The sequence below is a fragment of the Aricia agestis genome, chromosome 2 (genome assembly GCF_905147365.1).
Source record: "Aricia agestis chromosome 2, ilAriAges1.1, whole genome shotgun sequence".
Taxonomy (NCBI): Eukaryota; Metazoa; Arthropoda; class Insecta; order Lepidoptera; family Lycaenidae; genus Aricia; species Aricia agestis.
Window position 1 is genome coordinate 5820683 of NC_056407.1, and position 20208 is coordinate 5840890.

Consider the following 20208-nt stretch of genomic DNA (forward strand, 5'->3'; position numbering starts at 1 on the left):
GTCATACCTGGTTCTTCCTTTCTTCCAAGTTCCTTGAGATTCAAAAGGGCATCTATAGATAGTTTAAAAGCGCAAAAATGTACGATTCCCACACGATTACCCAAATAATGATTTATCATATAGATGAAGTTATAAATAATAACAGTAATATAATTACATTTATAATTCTACGTGGATTACGAAAATGGGCAAAACAAATTGTGTCACCAAAATCAGATAGAGCTTTTATGCAAATCAGATAGATTTCTGTTTCGGTTTTCAAAATTTAAAAGTATTCCTTGTATCATATTATGACATTAGAAAACAGAATGAAGTATCAGAATTCCCAATCAATACCTAATACGTTACAATTAACATATTGATTAAAATCTAAATTGATCCATCTAACATAACACCGTTCAGGGCCAGCATTTCTAGGTCACATAACGCCATCCATGCTAATCAAAAACATTGGATTTCAGCTCGGATGGGATTGTATTTTCCTGTATAAATAATATTAAGTAAGTCAGTTCCCGTTTTGGTCCCAACATTATTACTTTTACGATATAATAGTCTGGAAATTGTCAATAAAAGTCTCGGGTTACTGAATCTGTTAAATGCGGTAGAGTTAATGCTTTGGATAGGGTTAGAATATCTTGTGTAGACAACGTATTTTATTTATTGTAAATTTTACTATTACTTATTTGAAGGTTATTACAAAATTAAATACGACAGTGTAAATGTTTGTCTGTTACTTCTTCACGTTCAAACCTCTAAACCTATTTGTAAAAAATTGGGTAGATATTTAAAATCACGGAAAAGGACTTACCATAGTTTTGGTTTTCGAGCCATATAAGAATTTTGGCGCAACAAAGATGACGAACGTAAGATAATTTGGGAATATAATTTGGAAATGTTCTTGTTTTAATATGATTTGCATGAAACTGTTTCAAGATTTGGCTGGATTTTGTGCATGTAGACGGAGGCTATTTTGAGGAGTTAGACAGTCGCGTCGAATCTAGGTTATGTCTACAAGTAATTTGGTTGTCTGTGTTTGGTGAAGAGTTTTAGTCTCTACAATACCCACTTTTTTATTATCGACTACTAAATGTTGTCCGCGACGATGTTGCGCCAAAGCCTGTTATAGTTTTCGCACGGGAACCGTACATTTTTCATTTTATTGTATCGAACCCAAGTATCTCCATAGGAAATTTCATTAAAGTCGGTGTAGTGGTTTAAGAATAAAGATGAACTGAAAGACAGCTAAACTTTATTTATTTATAAATGATTTGTTAAGTGTGGAGCCGCAAATATTTTAAACCATAATAATATTATGTTGTGAACTAAACGCTATGCTAACTTGAAAAGTTATTCTAAACAATAAAATTTCAAACTTTAATTTTACTTCTTGCTCGCAGAGTTGCAAGTTATACCTTCCATAAACATAAACTTTTGTCTTCAATACTTTACGATTTGTTCCGTATTGCTGAATGCAGGTGCTAAATTCAATTTCATTTCCTTTTATTCCTGTAGCGATAAAACTTTTATGGTTTTGTTCGTTATTTTTTCTTAGTTTAAACGTTAATGTGAGACCACGGAGCGGCTGCTCACTTTCCATACTATTGGTGCACCTTGATATCTCATCTAAGTCGTTCAGCAGTGGTTTAAGCGTAAATATGTAACGGACATACCTACTGACACTTTCGCATATTCGCTTAGGTACATGGATACTGTAACAAAAGTAACTACTATGTAGTTGTCCCTTATAGAACTTACTGTAAAAATAGCAACTCTGAAAGAGTTACTTTTTAGTTATTGTAAATATATTATAGCATAATACCAAACGTGCATGCTTAACCACAGTTTTGCTGGCATATGCTTCGCTCATGAAAAGACGGAAGACTGACTTATCTACCACACGGCACAGTTATGGATGCGCAAGCCACATTCTTGCCGAGATCGGCGGCGTATAAACAACTTGGCTTGAACATTGAACGTCCAACCACAAGCGCAGACAAGTTTGTATACGAAAGCTTGCATGCCAGAATTCCAAGCAAGTTTGAAAACTGTCAAGCCAAACTTTGGGGTTTGCGTTTACTACCGTTTTACCAACTACACGTACGATGTTCAGTGTACAAGCCGACGCCCGGCATGCGCAAGCAAAACTGTGGTCAAGCATGCACGTGTGGTAGGCGCCTTATAGAAACGTCATGAAGTAGAAACGTCATGAAGCATGGTTTATGCTTGACATAATATTTTGAGCTCGTCTGTATGCATCAGCGTGATTGTTTTGCAGTTGATTACAGAAAACAGCGGGAACACCTCTATAATATAGACCAGGGGTCACCAATTAGTTTCGCTCGGGGTCCATTTTAGGGAATGAAATGACCTACGCGGTCCGCACGTTTTATAAAAAAAATGTTTGGTCGGCGGTCCGCACGCAATGGGTCGGCGGTCCGGATGCGGACCGCGGTCCGCCATTTGGTGACCCCTGATATAGACGTTTTATTGATCGAACACTACCTCTACACTCGTAGTTAATTGCTATACTCTTATCTCAGTTATTTATTACAATGTCAATGACTGCGAAGATGAAGTTTGGCTTTATGTTCCAAATGCATTAATATCTTCTCTAATGTATATTAAACTAGATGACGCCCGCAACTCCGTGTATGTCCTTTCCCGGGACTCGAAGTATCTCTATACCAAATTTCAGCAAAATCGGTTAAGCGGTTTAGGCGTGAAGAGGTAACATCCTACTTCCTACTAATATTATAAAGGCGAAAGTTTGTTTGGATGTATGGATGTTTGTTACTCTTTCACGCAAAAACTACTGAACGGATTTTAATGAAACTTTACAATAATATAGCTTATACATCAGAATAACACATAGGCTACAATTTTAATCGACTTTCAAAATGGGGGAGGTGTTATGTTCGTTTTCTTATATTCAACGATTACTCCGCCGTTTGTTAACCGATTTTCAAAATTTTTCTTTTGGTATATAGGGTATCATCCCAATTTGGTTTTATATTCACAAAAGTGTTGATCTGATGAAAGATCGAGGGAACTCCTCAAAACTTATAGGGAAACATGTGGTGACTTCGGTTTCGTGAGAAGTATTCTAAGCATATGCTACCAAAAAGTAAGATTTTATACCGAGATATACCTGTTATAGCGTGGTTCGGATGGAGCTGAGAGAACTCCTGATTCTTTATAGATACAAGTTTGGGAGTTTCGGCGTTGTTTTAAGAACAGAAAGCATATGCTACTATGCAAATTACATTCATCATCATCATCATCATCATCATCACTACCATATTATACCATTTCATAGTCTCTTAGATCGAGACTCGAGTTTGTCAAGCGATAATTAAAAAAAATCTATACCTACCTAATATTATAAATCTGAAGAGTATGTTTGCTTGAACGCATCAATCTCAGGAACTACAGGTCCGATTTAAAAACTTATCTCAGTGTTAGATAGATCATTTATCGAGTAAGACTATAGGCTATATTATATTAACACGCTAAGACTAATATGACCGAAGAAACTCAGGAAAATGTGGGAAACACGGGGGTAATATTTTTTATGGGAAAATGTACGGTTTCTGTAAAATTCCTAATTTACGTGGGCGAAGCCGCGCGGGACATCTAGTATAGACATACATATAAACTTTTGCGTTTATATAACATTAGTGTGGACTGTGGATTCTATTATACAGTACAAGTTCATTTTACCTACATCTCGGTGTGTTATGTATATCTTATATCTTTAAACGAACAATTCTTGTATTTTATTCGTGTTTTACCGAATACCGAGCTCGGTCAAATAGCTAGTGGCTAATTATTTCTGTACATGATAATATTTGTAAGTGACATAAATTCTATTAGAAAGGTACTACGAAAATTGGAATACCCCAAAGGGTATTCCAATTTTCGTAGTACCTTTACCCTATTTTCCAGCTATATTTTCATGAATGAATGTAAAATGTTACTCTACATTTTTGCGAACTCTAAATTAAATCTAGATATTCTGTAAGACCTATTGTACACATAAATTTGTTATTTTCCAGCTATATTTTCATGAATGAATGTAAAATGTTACTCTACATTTTTGCGAACTCTAAATTAAATCTAGATATTCTGTAAGACCTATTGTACACATAAATTTGTTATTTACCAAAGCATTCATGCCAGTACGTTGTTTGGCGTCCTTTTACAAGACTTTCTTAGAATTTTCGAACGTGGATTTGTATATTATTCATGGTTTTCCGTTGTAAGAGAGCACTCGAGAATGTCTTTCGTCGAGTCCCGTTTTTCAACTGGAAAACTTCAGACTCGCAATCAATATTTCTCTCCGTGTTAAACATAATTTATTGAAATAAGTTTTCGTATGTATTGGCGAGATTTATTTTAAGCTTGTTAGAAATGCTGTGATCCTGTGAATACATTTTTTCCAATTTATGATTTAACTATATTTTGCCCTCGGGCCGTGGCGGACTGGAGTATACTGCGGGAATACTGTACTTTTTCGGGATTAAAGTATGAGTTAATCCAGCCTTAATTGCCTTACTTTTAAATAAAATCCCTTGGTAGTTTTTGCGTAAAGAGGTAACAAGTTTTATATATTATGTACTTAAGACTTTATTTCCAACTAGATTTCCCACGCGGCTTCGCCCGCGATGATTAGGAATTTTACGGAAACCGTACATTTTCCCATAAAAAATAGCTATACTCCCTTCACGTGATCTACTCTATATCTGTACCAAATATTACAATAAAAATTGCTCCAATAGTTCGTGAGATAAACCCTTTCTGATATTTCCTCCGTTTTTCCCACATTTTCCTGAGTTTCTTCGGTCGTATTAGTCTTAGCGTGATAATATATAGCTTACTCGATAAATGAGCTATCTAACACTGAAATAAGTTTTTAAATCGGACCTGTAGTTCCTGACATTAGCGCGTTCAAGCAAACATACTCTTCAGGTTTATCTGTGGGCACGGCAGTGCCCCCGCCAAGTCGAGCAAAAAAGCGGCACGGCCGTACCATACTTTTCTCGAACCAATTCAGGCTCTTTTTGACTCCCTATAACTTCGTTGTGGATAAATCAACAAGCCTGAATTTTTAGTAGCTAAGCAAGCATTGTATAAACACGGTATATTTAAAATTTTATGAAATTTCAACGAGTAGTTTAAGAGCTGTAACTTGTTAAAGTTTCTTAATTTTGTCACTGACTGACTGATTGACTGACTGACCGATCACCAAAAGTCTAAGGCACTTCCCCTTTATTTGAAGCCTTTGGGGCTGGAATTTATCAAAATCCTTTCTTAGTGGATGCCTACGTTATAACATCTACCTGCATGCCAAATTTCAGCCCGATCCGTCCAGTGGTTTGGGCTGTGCTTTGATAGATCACTATGTCAATCAGTCAGTCAGTCACCTTTGAGTTTTATATATTATATAGATTCTTCAATCAATAAATAAAACGCGATTTTTTAGCTTTTTTGCTCTTTATCAATAACGGCAATAGGTAGGCACTTGGAATTTTCACCAAGGCCTTAATTATATTATGTGTACTCTAATATTTAATAATAATATTAAAATAAAATAAAAATTAAAGGGGGCCTTCCATACAAAAATCACTGTGGCGGTACGGAACTCTTCGTGCGCGAGTCCGACTCGCACTTGGCCGATTATTTATTTGTATTTTTTTACTGATCAGACTCGCTTATGAATACACATACCGTTGTAGAGCAAAATAGGTCAAAAATTGTGTTTTTTGTATGGGAGCCATCCTTAATTTTTTATTTTATTATAATATTATTATTAATTATTAAAGTACACATATAATTAAGGCCTTGGTGAAAATTTCAAGTGCCTACCTGTTGCCGATGTTGAGATAGAGCAAAAAATCACGTTAATTGTATGGGGCCCGCGCGTCGGAATTGTGCTATGATGACGTCAGACAGTTACCGGGCGCCCGCGTCGTATAGTTACAACTTGTTTTGCTTATAAATCGGAAACTATTTAACGTATCCAAGTAATTCTTTCACTAATATTCTTTATTTTTGACAGAGAATGTGGACTGCTAATAATCAAAATTAGGTAACTTTCTCCATTTCGACCATTGGGCGATCTCTAGTAATCTATATTGTACGTGTTCATATTATAATTAGGAAGAGTTTGTTTGTTTGTTTGAACGCGCTAATCTTTTTTTTTTTATGCAATAAGGGGGCAAACGAGCAAACGGGTCACCTGATGGAAAGCAACTTCCGTCGCCCATGGACACTCGCAGCTCAGAAGAACTGCAGGTGCGTTGCCGGCCTATTAAGAGGGAATAGGGTAATAGGGGAAGGTAGGGATGGAAAGGGAACGGAATAAGGGAGGGAAGGGAAGGGAATAGGGTAGGGGATTGAGCCTCTAGTAAACTCACTCACTCGGCGAAACACAGCGCAAGCGCTGTTTCACGCCGGTTTTCTGTGAGAACGTGGTATTTCTCCGGTCGAGCCGGCCCATTCGTGCCGAAGCATGGCTCTCCCACGTCTAAAAGGAACCTATCTCAGGAACTACTGGTCCGATTTGAAAAATTTGTTCAGTGTTAGATATAATAGCCCATTTGTCGAGAAAGGTCAGGGATTCCCGATTTTTTTCAGCCTGCGGCGCACTTACAAGTCAATATTTTGTCACGATGCCCTACCCTACCTACTTAGCTATTACAAAAACATATATAAGTAAATAAACACCTTTAAAAAATAAATAATAATAAACAAATATTCTATCATCTACCTGCTTTGTTTATAATTCATATTAAGTATAATTTTATTTTGTAATATACGGTTATGGATAATGATGGAGGATCGACTAACGGCGCCCCTCTTGCCTTTCCACGGCGCACCAGGGCGCCGCGGCGCACAGTTTGGGAACCCCTGTTATACGTGGTTCTTCGAAAGAAAATTTTCGTAGAAAATAATTATAACACCTTTAGCCCCAATTTCACCAACGTCTGTTAGTGTTAACAGCTTGTTAAAATGTCATGTCTTCTCTTTTATTCATATGAAAAACGCAAGATACTAACTCGAGTGTTAACTTTAACGGTCCTTGGTGAAATTGGGGCTTAGGCTCAATTTCACTAACGACTGTTAAAGTTAACGCACGGATTTGTATCACGTTACTTCTTTCGTTTTTCATATGAATGAAAGAGAAGACATGACATTTTAACAAGCTGTTAACACTAACATACGTTGGTGAAATTGGGCCTTAATCTATATAATACTAGCTGTCCCGGTGAACTTCGTGTCACTTTAAAACCTTCCCTGGACTTCTACGAATATTTTAAGGCTAAACTTAGCCCAATCAGTTCAGCCGTTTTCGAGTTTTAGCGTTACTAACACAATTGAAAATCCATTTTTATATGTATAGATTTTTGATAAAGATTAACTATAGTCTCCTACGTACGCAACTGTTTACTATTTCATGAAATACTGTGTTTACGGAGTAATGTTAAAATTAGATGTTGAGCCATCGCGCCTGCAGCTGTACGGTACTATAGGTACGAGTATGTTGGGAAACTCGCCATTACGGAACGGATTTGCGTTTTTGTTTATATCCGTTACTAGATGACCGGTGAACTTCGTATCACTTCTCTTCGTATCCCGTCCCTAAGATTTCTACGAATTCAAAGACTAAAATTGCCCAAATCGGTTCACCCGTTCTCGAGTTACAGCAAGACTTAAAAAAATTAAATTCATTTTTAATTATATAGAAGATATAAGATAATACTTATAAGTTACGGAAAAGCTGGGCAGGTGAATCACAGAAGTAAATAGAATTTGCAGGTGTAGACTAGTTACAGTGTAGGTAGAACATAGAAGAAATTCATTTTGTATTTTCAAATTTAGTTTATTATGTTTTCTGTAGTGGACAGGACAGTGGAAATGAAAAGTATATTTCCTGACGACCTCGCAATAAGAAAAACTCGACGTGTTGCTCCAATTTTCTCCCGCTATATGAACGGAATAATAATTCTACAAACAACATATTCGGATAGTATTTCCTAGCTCGCAACTTGTGTCTACAGAAAATACACTGCTTGTATAATGCTTTTAAACTTTTTAAAAAACCTATATTTTGTTGTGTCATAAATCTTTTATAGACCAAATATTGTAAAATAGAATATCTGCTCAAATTAAGTACTTACATTAGATTTTTATAATGACAACGATCACTGGAATATTAAAAAACTCAAACGAAGAATCAAGTGCGTCGCTGAAGAAACGACACTCTGTGATATCTGGAAGGAGCGATTTTTGTAAGTGTGGTGTAATTTTCCACTGACAACAGTCATTGACTAAATCACTGTGCGTTATTATTTAGACCAGGGATGGCTTACCAGTGGCACGCATAACATCTAAAGCACGCCACTAGTCCCAAAACTAGTATCGAAATTATTTTAACCAAAAATTAAGGTCCTCCTCTGCATAGTGGGCATCAAATTAGGCATATTGTGAAATATGCATAGTATCACAAAAATATTTAATGGGACGTTTATGACTTAACTGAAGATTTATTCAGAAATAGGGCACATTCATAATTCGAAAAGGTTCGCCGTTCCTGATCTAGACCGTTTTAAAAACAAGGAATGCAGTTGTGAGCGGCACAAAATCTCTACGAGTTAGACAGATTTGTTTCAGAGTTCAGTATAATTCTATGAATAAGATGTAGACACTGATACAATTAAGATGTTTCCAATTTTCATAGAGTACATCCAAATATGTCTGATGACGTTGTGATTATTTCCTAAATTCCATATAAATATTGATCTATGTCGTCTACGTGGAAACCAAGATGGAAGTCTTAGTGTCCCTATAGGTTCCTTCAACAATAGATTGCACATCTAAGATTATGCAGCATTACCTCTTCAATTCCAGGGTCATCATCAGACGAGGATGAGGGGGTCCAGCCTCACGAGAAGGCCATCGCGGCCGGGCAGCCCAACCCGCCGTACTGCGTCCGCAACGTGGAGCAACACGCGTTCGGCAGACGGGAGATAGAGATCGCCGAACAGGAGATGCCGGGGATCATGGCTCTGAGGGCACGAGCTAAAGACGACAAACCCTTGAAGGATGCTAAGGTAGGAGGCTATCGCTCTTAAGTCCCTGTTTGTTTTAAATTAATAGCGTTTTCGGCATATAGAACCCTGCCCCGGGGCAAGGTAGGCAGGGCACGCCAAACGGATACGGAAATTCCCGAACAAAAAAGGTGGTCCACGAAGCACTTAAGAGGGAACACGAATTTTAACGAAGAAACTATTGCCATTGCGCTTCACCCTGCGCCGGCACGTGTATTGTGATTTGTGATAGAGACAAATACAGTAAATCGAGGTAACGTAGTCATCTGATTCCTCCTTCAAAATAGAGCTTATCTAATTATTATTTTTATAAATATCTTCAGGAAGAGTCAGTCTATGCTTCAACGTTTTTATTTTATCTTAAAGATCTTTCAGTTTTATGTTTGGTGGATTGGCTGAGTACGGGGCATTCATATTTTGCAATTTTTGAAGGGTCATCATATTTTTTTATTAAATTAAAAAAAAAAATTAACGCCGAGGCATAGCTTTAACAGATCCCAATATTGTATAAAAAAATCATTTGTCTAGAGTCTAGACGCATTGTCCAGGGAGTAAATTGGGGAATACGTTTGTATGGAAAAACAGTGTTAGCGTTTCCTCTTAAACTTAGTACTGCTAGTAATAGGTAGTAATTTAAACTTCGGCTATTTTCGTATCCATTCGGCCTACCCTGCCCCGGGGCAGTTCTAGATGCTGAAAACGTTATAATGCTCTGTTGTTCTATGTAACTCAGGAATTAAGAGAGCATCATTTCTCTGTCGGAATGAAAGAGACAAGAGCAGTAAGTCTCTGTATTTTTGCCTTAATTCGTGGCCGAACTTTATTCGTTTTCAATGCAAGGGTGATTTACATGCTCATTTTGACATTTTTTGAACTCTAAAATTAACAATAATAATTGATAAACACGGGATAAAATGACATCCTGAACCATCAGTCCAACTCGTTATTCTAACCGCCCTGATAGATTAAATAGCGGCTAATCCATCACGTTTAATCCCCTAAACGGGTTCAAACAGTTCGGAACACTGATAGTTTGTAGCCTGAATTATGTAGCTACTATTCATCCTGTCATGTTATCCCGTAGGGATTGAGATGCAATCTTTCCACGCGAACGAAAAGCTGGCATCTAATTGAGAAATGTACATTCATATGCAAAGCTATAAATGTGTGAGTGTAATTTATGATACACATAGGAGCGTTGTGACGTTCTCTCGTAATATTTTATTGCGTTGTGTCATGTTACGTCGCGTCGATAGCGTCAGGCCTTAATATTCCAGCACATAGGTAATTTGCCAAAATATTCGCTTTGAGTAAACGATGAATTATTACCGCGACGGCGCGGCGCTCGCAAATATTTCAACTCCATATTTAGAGCAGAGGGCCACTCAGTCGTTGGCCCTGACCAAATTTAGAGTGCTCGTTAGGATAACATACGTCATTTATCAACAGTGCAAAATAATCTAAGTATCTTTGTGTGCGTGTGTGTTGGATACGTGCTGATTACGCAAGGGTGCACTTGTATGAATACATGTGCAATGTGCATGTACTAATATGTATTCTGTGATACTAAAACGTGCGAAAGTGCGTGCCCGTGTACGTGCGTAAGCGTGTGTGTGCGTCTTCCTGCGTGCATGTCAATGATATTTTATACTGAAGCACCTAATATTTCGTTCCAGATAGTAGGATGTACACACATAAACGCCCAGACCGCGGTGCTAATAGAGACGCTAGCGGCGCTAGGCGCTACGGTGCGCTGGGCGGCGTGCAACATCTATAGCACACAGAACGAGGTGGCCGCGGCTTTAGCACATGCAGGTAATTTTAACACAATTATTTGGAAAACATAATATTGTTGTTTGAAACAAAACAAGGCGTAGCCGCAAAAAGTGAAGCATAGTTCTTTTGCGTTAGTTAATTTGCGAACAAGCTAAGGTGGACCAAACAAGAGGGCAGTTCGCGGAGCAGGTAGAAAATTGCCCATTGAGCCATCGCATTTTGTCTCCTTTACTCTCGCACGATTACAAATTACAATATTCCTATGTCGTTCCCACAACCCTATCAAAAAAGACAAGTAACGCTCTATCGTTTGGGTAATCACGTCCCGTAGATAAGTTAATTGTTGCCAGTGAAACTATTGAATTAACTTTCGAGATTCAGGTTTCGCCATATTCGCGTGGCGCGGCGAGAGCGAGGAGGCGTTCTGGTGGTGCATCGACCAGTGCTGTACACCCACCGGCACGTGGCAGCCCAACATGATCCTGGACGACGGTGGTGACGCCACGCATCTGATGCTCAAGAAACACGCCACAGCCTTCAAGCAGATCAAAGGTGGGTGCTTAACTATAGGGAAAAAGAGAGGTTTTGGTGAAGCGTCGACTAGCGCTGGCACAAGGGCACTAGGTCCTAGACGACAGCATGTCCTGACATGCTTCAAAAATATGCTACAGCTTTTGAACAGATTAAAGGTGGGTGAAGAGTGAAAGAAGTTCTGGTGGTGCATCGAACAGTTCTGTACGCCCAACGGCATGTGGCAGTCCAACATGATCTTGGACGACAGCGGAGACGCCGCGCATCTGATGCTCAAGGAACACGCCACAGCCTTCATACAGGTGCCTTACTAAAGTGATATCAACTTGATACGAGTCTGATTTCGATTTCGTTTTTGATGTCATTGTAACGCGTAGGAATTCCGGAACAAAATCGTATCAAAATCGAGATGTTGACATGGCGTCTTGTCAACGTCGTTATGGCAACGTTGTATTGTTATTTTAAATTATTAGAAGGTTACGAAAAATATGAAATATTATGTAATGTTTGTGTTTTTTCGTCATACCTACCATAAAAATACATTTCTTTAGAAACATTAGATGGATGTGCTCATTTTCTACTTTAGTGGGTTTAAAATGGTTATTTTCGTTAAGGAACATCTTGACATTAAACAAATATGTAAATTATCTTTTGTAGTTACACTTAACATTGTCATAAGTACCTAACAGTTACATATTCTAATATATTTTGTAGACATCAAAAGTTAGTTTTTATTTGGACAATAATGGTCCGTCCGACGCACCTTACTTATTTATACGTGGGAGAGCCATGCTTCGCCACGATTGGGCCGGCTCGAATGGAGAAATACCACGTTCTCACAGAAAACCGGCGTGAAACAGCGCTTGCGCTGTGTTTCGCCGAGTGAGTGAGTTTACCGGAGGCCCAATTCCCTTCCCTATCCTCCCCTATTCCCTTCCCTTCCCATCCCTACCCTCCCCTATTACCCTATTCCCTCTTAAAATGCCGGCAACGCACCTGCAGCTCTTTGATGCTGCGAGTGTCCATGGGCGACGGAAGTTGCTTTTCATCAGGTGACCTGTTTGCTCGTTTGCCTCCTTCTTTCATAAAAAAAAACCTATAAATGTTGTTGAGATTCCTGGAAGAAAATCCAGGAATCGCAAAAGGGTACATGCGGGCGAGCCAAGCTAAGCACGATACCAAACTTAAATGGGACCGTATAGCTGTAGAGATACATTAGAGGTTCCATCACATTAAAAAAGCTTGCAGGCGAGCTATATTATTATGTTAAAATAATAATGAATTTATTATCAACAAAAAATAAAACGACACCATACCAATCGATACCATAGTGACCCTAAAAACGTTTACATTACCTAACTCGGCAACAATCGATCTCAATCTATGTCGATGCCTCTGTTGCTACATGGTTGCTACCGTGAAATTTGACGTTTGTAAACGATCTGAAATTCGATTCTCAGACAATTTTGTTTTTCGCGAGCACCTAAGATTTCGATTTGGCGAATGTTTCGATGCTGATTAGTTCCAAATTGAGCCACATCCCGATCGTGCGCTAGCATAGCTGTCAGGAATAGCATTCAATAGCAATCCATTGAGGTTGAATTAGTTTCAAACCGATCCGCAGCACGATCGTGCGCTATTTTAGATTTCTAAAGCATGTCTAAAGTGTCAAAAACCGTTGAAATCGAAAATCGAAATCGATATCAGTGTGGCGGTACCCACAATTCGCCTAACATTCCTGCATCGCGCTATCGAAGTTTTCTGAGCGCGTCAGGTTATACTCGTATATGACAGCTGAGATGTATCACGTGGGCTTCGGCCTGACCGAGCATACCACCTCGCTCGGTCGGAAGATCTTCCTTTGGCCTCCACGCATATCCCACATCAGTTTCGGGAGTAAGCCCCCAGATCAAAGGTGGGTGAAGCTTGGCTAGACGGAAAAGGAGGAGTTCTGATGATGCTTTAATTGATATCAGAACGTGGGCACATGATCGTGGATGACGGTGGTGATGCCACACATCTGATTCTCAAGAGACACGTTTCTGCCTTTAAACAGATCAAAGCCTTAAACCCGTTTCAATGCGAAGCGGGAAGGGCCGCGTATTGTCCATCGCAAATATGAAATGTTTTGTATGGAGTATCGACAGCAATGAAACTAGGTGTTTGACAGCAGATATTGTACAATTTTCGCCTGTTCATGCTCCGCATAGCAATGGACAAAGTATACTGGCCAGTATCTGGCCTTAGATTTTCACGTCCGCGATTAACGGTTTGCGCATCCGCCGAGCGCTGAACGAGCCTCAAAAGTAATTTTGATCTTATTATTTATATTTTCTTCTGCAGGCATAGTGGAGGAGAGCGTGACGGGTGTACACCGGCTGTACCAGCTCAGCAAGGCCGGCAAGCTGTGCGTGCCCGCCATGAACGTCAACGACTCCGTGACCAAGACCAAGTTCGACAACCTCTACTCCTGCCGGTAAAATCTTAGTCTGATTAGATAAATGACTATAATATTAAGAAGCTAAGCTCGTTAGATTTGAACACCGAAAGAAAGGTGGTGAAAAATACAATTTAGTCACTTGTTATCTATATATTAATACGCGAGTGAAAAACCCTTTTTACGAAAAATGCGGAAACGTAGGAGAATGAAATTTTGCACAGTTGTAGTTTATATGGAGAAGGAGTGCATCGAGCTAATATTGTTTTATACGCCTCCGTGGTCTAGTGGTATAGAGCGCGGCTCTTGACTCGGAGGTCGTGGGTTCGATTCCCGCGTTGGAAACATGTTATTTCCAAGTTTGGTTAGGACAATGCAGGCTGATCACCTGATTGTCTGACAAGTAAGATGATCCATGCGTCGGATGGGCATGTAAAAAGTCGGTCCTGCGCCTGATCTCTCGCCAGTCGTGTCGGTCGTCCGTCCCACTGGGTTATGAGAGTAAAGGAATAGAGAGTGCTCTTGTGTACTGCGCACACACTTGGACACTATAAATTACTCCTGCGTAGCTGGCCTGGTTTCAATGAAACCGGCCACCGTCACCGAAACCGGTGTGGGAGCTATTATTATTATTATTGTTTTAAAATTATGCTTTTATCATACACGAGTTTTTCCGTCCTTTGAGTTTTATATAATATATATAGATATATAGATATAGATTATTTAAAAAAATAAAACATTACACACACTACAACGCGCACACTACTATCTTTTGACTGACAAGCCTATACACACGAATTATACTCCTTTGTTTATGGTTGAAGTCTGTTGTCAAATTAAAAATGGATTGTTGTCTTTTTATTAAATCTGAAATAGTCAATAAGTACTTTAAACGGGGAGCCAAAAAAAAATTAAGGTCGATTTCGACCATTGGGCGATCTCTATAGTTATTATTATTTCACACTCTACATTGCTGTTTTTAGTCTGTGTCTAAAGCTAAACTTTGAAGAGTATTTTTTTTAATTATAAGCGATGTTTTCCACGCATGCAACTTTTTCTATAAAAAACCTGGGGGGTGAGCCAAGATCTTTTCTTTATAGCTTATTTATAGAATCGCACGAGTCAACGTCATAACGAACAACAACGAACGCTTATGTCAATTGCATTTATTTGCATACATTTTGGTTGGCGATTCTATAACGATGCGATAACGAAAAAGTTTTGGCTAAATGGCCTGATATTTTAAAAAATGCCATGGCAAGATAGTAGAGTATTTCATGCGTATAATGTATGTTTTATTTAGGTATGTAACGATACCTAAAAATTTAATTGACAAAGACATTATTTGTGTTTCCAGTGAAAGTATAATAGACGCGCTCAAGCGGAGTACTGATCTGATGTTCGGCGGCAAGCAGTCTGTGGTCTGCGGGTACGGAGAAGTGGGGAAGGGGTGCTGTCAGGCGCTCAAGGCGTTAGGATGTGTGGTGAGTATTACGTGCGAGCGAGAGGTCCCGGTTGAACGTTCTGTCTCTTTCTCTCAATTTTTTTTCATCTAATATATAGTACGAGAGCCCTAGAACAAATTTTGTTTTTGATAACTATCAAGCAAATTTTTTGTGAGTAGCTTCATTTTGATAAGACGACCAACTTTTTTTCGCAAACAAAATTGTTCGTCTTATCAAAATGAAGCTACTCACAAAAAATTAGCTTGATAGTAATAAAAAAAATTGTTCTAGGGCTCCCGTACTAATAGTCAATAGTACTGTTTTCCCAATTGTCTTTAATGTTGCAGGTATATATAACAGAAATCGACCCCATATGCGCATTGCAGGCGGCGATGGACGGCTTTAGAGTGGTTAAATTAAATGAGGTAATTTCATGTAGTTTTTCATCCCTATTTACCTTGCACAGGGTTGCCAAAAACAAAGTTTCTGTAATTAAAATTTTGTTGTAGGTAATACGGCAAGTTGATATAGTTATAACAGCGACAGGGAACAAGGGCGTAGTCACAAGGGAACACATGGAGCGTATGAAGAACGGCTGTGTGGTGTGCAACATGGGACACAGCAACACAGAGATTGACGTGCACTCGCTGCGCACGCCGGATCTGCTGTGGGAACGAGTGCGGAGCCAGGTGAGTGCAGCGGATGAGTCAGCTACGTTAAGAGGAATGTGATTTTAAGGTCCAATAGAATCCTTCTATTAGACCTCAAAAACACATCAATCGCAACGCAGCTTAGCTAATCTCCGGCGGAAACTCATCCTTAGTCAGAAGTCATGAAAAATTCCGTAGGGTGATTATGTATCTTCCGACGGCTATCCAATAGGCGTTTAAAGGCTGATGATAAACAATATTATCTGATATCAAACGCCTGTGAAACGTCAAGCAAAAAATTTACAACAAATTATTATTCAATGAGAATTTATTAAAAACTAACATACACGCACGCACCCACGCACGCGCGCACGCGTGCACACACGTGCGCGCACTACTCTCCAAAACTACTTTTTAATGTATCATGTTTTTAATATTCGTGTAACATTCAGGTGGACCACATAATCTGGCCGAGCGGTAAACGCGTGGTGCTGCTAGCTGAGGGTCGGCTGGCGAACCTGTGCTGCTCCTCGCTGCCGTCCTTCGTGGTGTCCGTCACCGCCGCCACCCAGGCGCTCGCGCTTATCGAGCTATACAACGCACCCAACCACAGATACAAGGTGACTGACCACAGACACGAGATGATAGATCATAGACACGTTGTACCATCGAAAAAATTGATTCCTAGGCAGTTGACAGTCCAACGTCATTTGGTCGGATCATGTCAATTCAATGTTAATTGTGATCTGTCGGCCGGGTTTGACGTAACGCGACTAAACTACGTAGGTCCCCCATCTGCCTAGAAATCAACTTCTCTGATAGTACCTGGACCCTGGCGACCTCACGGGGTGACTGATCAATGATCATAGCCATAAGGTGACCACAGACACAGCACTCTGTGTCTGTGGTCACCTTATGTGTGGCCTAGGCCACTGCCTAGGCCCAAACTTGTGTGGGGCGTATGTTTAAGCTTCTTTCAAATACCAAGGAATTTAACATATCATCTGTTCAGTCATACGTAAATATCTGTAGGATATTTATTAATTATTACATTATAATTTCTGTTTTGATGAAACCTTTGGTGTTCTTAGGCCCGCTAGTGCCATTCTAAAGTAAGCCTCTGTGAAATTGTCCGTTAAATTTCAGTCGTCCATCGTGACAGAGAAGGCACAATGTTTTAACACAGGACCACTTTCTGGATTACATACCCCGTATAATTTAGTTGAATTATTAATTTCTATCTCATTGTCTTGTAAAACTAAGATCGTCGATGACATATTTCTCCATTCTAGGCGGACGTGTACCTCCTACCGAAGAAGATGGACGAGTACGTAGCGAGCCTCCACCTGCCGACGTTCGACGCGCACCTCACGGAGCTGACGGACGAGCAGGCGAAATACCTCGGCCTCAACAAAGTCGGCCCCTTCAAACCGAACTACTATAGATACTAGCGTACAAGGTCGCGGAGAAACCTTAAATAAGACACCACCGAGACGACGGACCATAGATTGTAGAGTGATATGAAATTTATAACACCGTATCGAACTGCCCCGGGACAAGGCAGGCCGAATGGATACTAAAACAGCCAATGTTTAAATTTTATCAGCTACATATGAAAGCCGCAAACCGGTATGTTGCGGTTCGTGGATCACCGGTTTTGTTCGGCTATTTCCGTATCCACTCGGCCCGCCCTGCCCCGGGCGACTGTTAGGACAAAACACTGTAACCTGTAACACGTCAATTTGCAAAAAATGAGTTTAAAACTTTTTAGTTTTTAGCTAAATACAAGTCTTATGGGACAGCGAAATGTAATATGGAATATTTTGGTTGAAAACTTGTCCTGAATTTTGTGGGTTCAATCAATACAAAGCAATGTCAAGTAGATAAATTTAGACTATATTATTACAAAACGATGTAACCCGGGTTGCATGGTTTTGTCGTAACAGGACCACGGGGCAGTTTTAATGCCGAAAACGCTATAGCTGTTGGCAATTTAAAAATGGAAATGTTTTTTTTTACAGATCAAGCTTTTTAGCTGATTTGACAGAATATATTGTATTGCTCAAATAAAATTTCTCAAATATTGGTTAAGTACAAACAAAGGCCTGTATATAATTATAATTCTGTGTTTGCGAAAATGTGCAGAATTTAGTAGATGCAATGCTAAAAATTTACTGGCTCTGAATCTCATGCCAATCTGAATCTAAGCATAAGCATTCCACTTTACAGAAGACCCATTATAATACCCAACTTTCATAAACCGTTAAGTTTATCTTCATGAAAGTAAGGTAATAATCGTGGTCCCTAGATCATATTGTGTGGTTTTATAATATTGTTTGGACATATCCTCAGTTACAATATCTTCCGGAATTATAATATCTTTTTTTTATTTATTCAGAGTAAATTAACATTTTACAATAAACATTAAAAGCCAAACTGCGCAGCAGCAACTGACGAATGAAGATGACTGTCAAATTCCGGAATCACTATAGTATCGTTAATTGGTAGTTACATCCTGTGTAATATCAAATCGTTGTGTAATGTGTTATCTTGGTCCGTCGTCGTACAATCACGACCGCTATCATAGATACTCGCCATTTTTTTTAAGGAAGTGTAAAATACGAGAAAAATTCAGACTGTATGTGCGCCGCAGACTCGATTACACAAAAAGTGTGCCGTCTGCGATTTCCCTTATCTTAACTGTTGCGGTCTGAATTGACCCTTTTTAGTAAAAGGGTGTACCTACGCCTCCGTGGTCTAGTGGTTTAGAGCGTGGCTCTCGACTCGGAGGTCGTGGGTTCGATTCCCGCGCTGGAAACATGTTATTTCCAAGTTTGGTTAGGACAATGCAGGCTGATCACCTGATTGTCTGACAAGTAAGATGATCCATGCGTCGGATGGGCATGTAAATAGTCGGTCCTGCGCCTGATCTCTCGCCAGTCGTGTTGGTTTTCCTTCCCACTGGGTTATGAGAGTGAAGGAATAGAGAGTGCTCTTGTGTATTGCGCACACACTTGAGCACTATAAAATTACTCCTGCGCACCTGGCCTGGTTTCAATGAAACTGGCCACCGTCACCGAAATTGGTGTGGGTAGTATTATTATCATTATTAGTATGTACTTACGGTCAATTTTATAACCCCTCTTAAGGTTGTGCCACGCTAGATAACCACGATCATCGCAGCTGTATACAGTACAAACGAGGTCGATCATGGTCACTTAGGGCCAACCCACACGTACCACAACCACACCACGTCGCAACGACAAAATGCCGTCAAGCAGTGGTTACGTGCGAATGGTACCGACGACAAAATGTCGACGTGGTTGCGTTGTCGCCAGTAGTTGCGATGTGCTTATTGTCGATTTACACGGGTGACTAACGGGTCGATTTTAGTCACCCGGCAAGTCACCAGTCGACAGTAGTATTCGCAGCAAGCGATCGCTTGCGACTGAGCGTTTGCACGGTCGATTTTAATCACCAGTCGCATGCGGCCATTGGCCGCACGACTTTGGGGCTTGCGACTTTAGCCGCATGCGTCGTAGTCGAATTGCCATTTAGACGGTCGATTTTCGCTGTGCGGCGTAAATCGTGCGGCTTTAGTCACCCGTGTAAATCGGCCATTACGTACGAAAGTCAATGAAACAGAGGGAAGAGCGCAGGCGGTGTGCGCGCACTGTCATACGCAACGTTGTGGTTGCGATGTGGTCGGCCACTAGTTCGCTTGTCATTGCAATGTGGTCGGTATCACACGACAACGACTGCAAAATGTGGTACGTGTGAATGGTCCAGTTCATTTACAATACTAAATATACGCCCGACCACGTGGTGTGGTTGTGGTGTGGTTGTCGTAAGGTTGTGGTACGCGTGGGTTGGCCACTGTATAGTTCGTTTTGCCTTTATTAGTCCATCATGGACTAATTTGATTAACTGCCGCACTTCAGAGACGATTATTATTTACTTAATCGTAGTTAAATGTAGATTTTGACAGGTAATGTATAGGGCTTATGTTAAAATCTTCATTTGTTAACAGTTAAGTAATTAATATTCGTCTCTGAGTGCGGCAGTATGAGTTGTTACATCGCGTGGTTTAGATTTTTCAGAGAAATTGGCGAGTATCTAAGTTGTGTTAGTGACTTACAGAACCTAGTTACAGCATTTAGAATGCTTTACGCACATTGTGGATTTGATGTCAACTCGAAATTCTTAAAAACTTATGTTAGTCTGTTTTTCATAAGAACAAACTTAAGCTCCTTTCACAC

At 39.8% G+C, this 20208-nt stretch overlaps 1 protein-coding gene across 4 annotated transcripts in view; it reads left to right on the forward strand.

The window, feature by feature from the left end:
* The window catches only part of LOC121739686 (adenosylhomocysteinase-like 1), a 33825-nt gene extending 16299 nt beyond the window's left edge, over nucleotides 1–17526 (forward strand). The window contains exons 1-10 of one of the 4 annotated variants that reach the window (XM_042132220.1): nucleotides 8150–8291; nucleotides 8911–9113; nucleotides 10787–10925; nucleotides 11262–11438; nucleotides 13761–13893; nucleotides 15212–15338; nucleotides 15647–15724; nucleotides 15809–15988; nucleotides 16402–16569; nucleotides 17242–17526. In XM_042132220.1, coding sequence (XP_041988154.1) covers nucleotides 8195–8291; nucleotides 8911–9113; nucleotides 10787–10925; nucleotides 11262–11438; nucleotides 13761–13893; nucleotides 15212–15338; nucleotides 15647–15724; nucleotides 15809–15988; nucleotides 16402–16569; nucleotides 17242–17400 — 1461 coding nt within the window. In that variant the 5' untranslated portion in view covers nucleotides 8150–8194 and the 3' untranslated portion in view covers nucleotides 17401–17526. Of the gene's footprint in view, nucleotides 1–8149; nucleotides 8292–8910; nucleotides 9114–10786; nucleotides 10926–11261; nucleotides 11439–13760; nucleotides 13894–15211; nucleotides 15339–15646; nucleotides 15725–15808; nucleotides 15989–16401; nucleotides 16570–17241 lie in introns of those variants that run through there. The other 3 variants (XM_042132221.1, XM_042132218.1, XM_042132219.1) reach the window with 3 other exon arrangements.
* Nucleotides 17527–20208: the final 2682 nt, after the last annotated feature.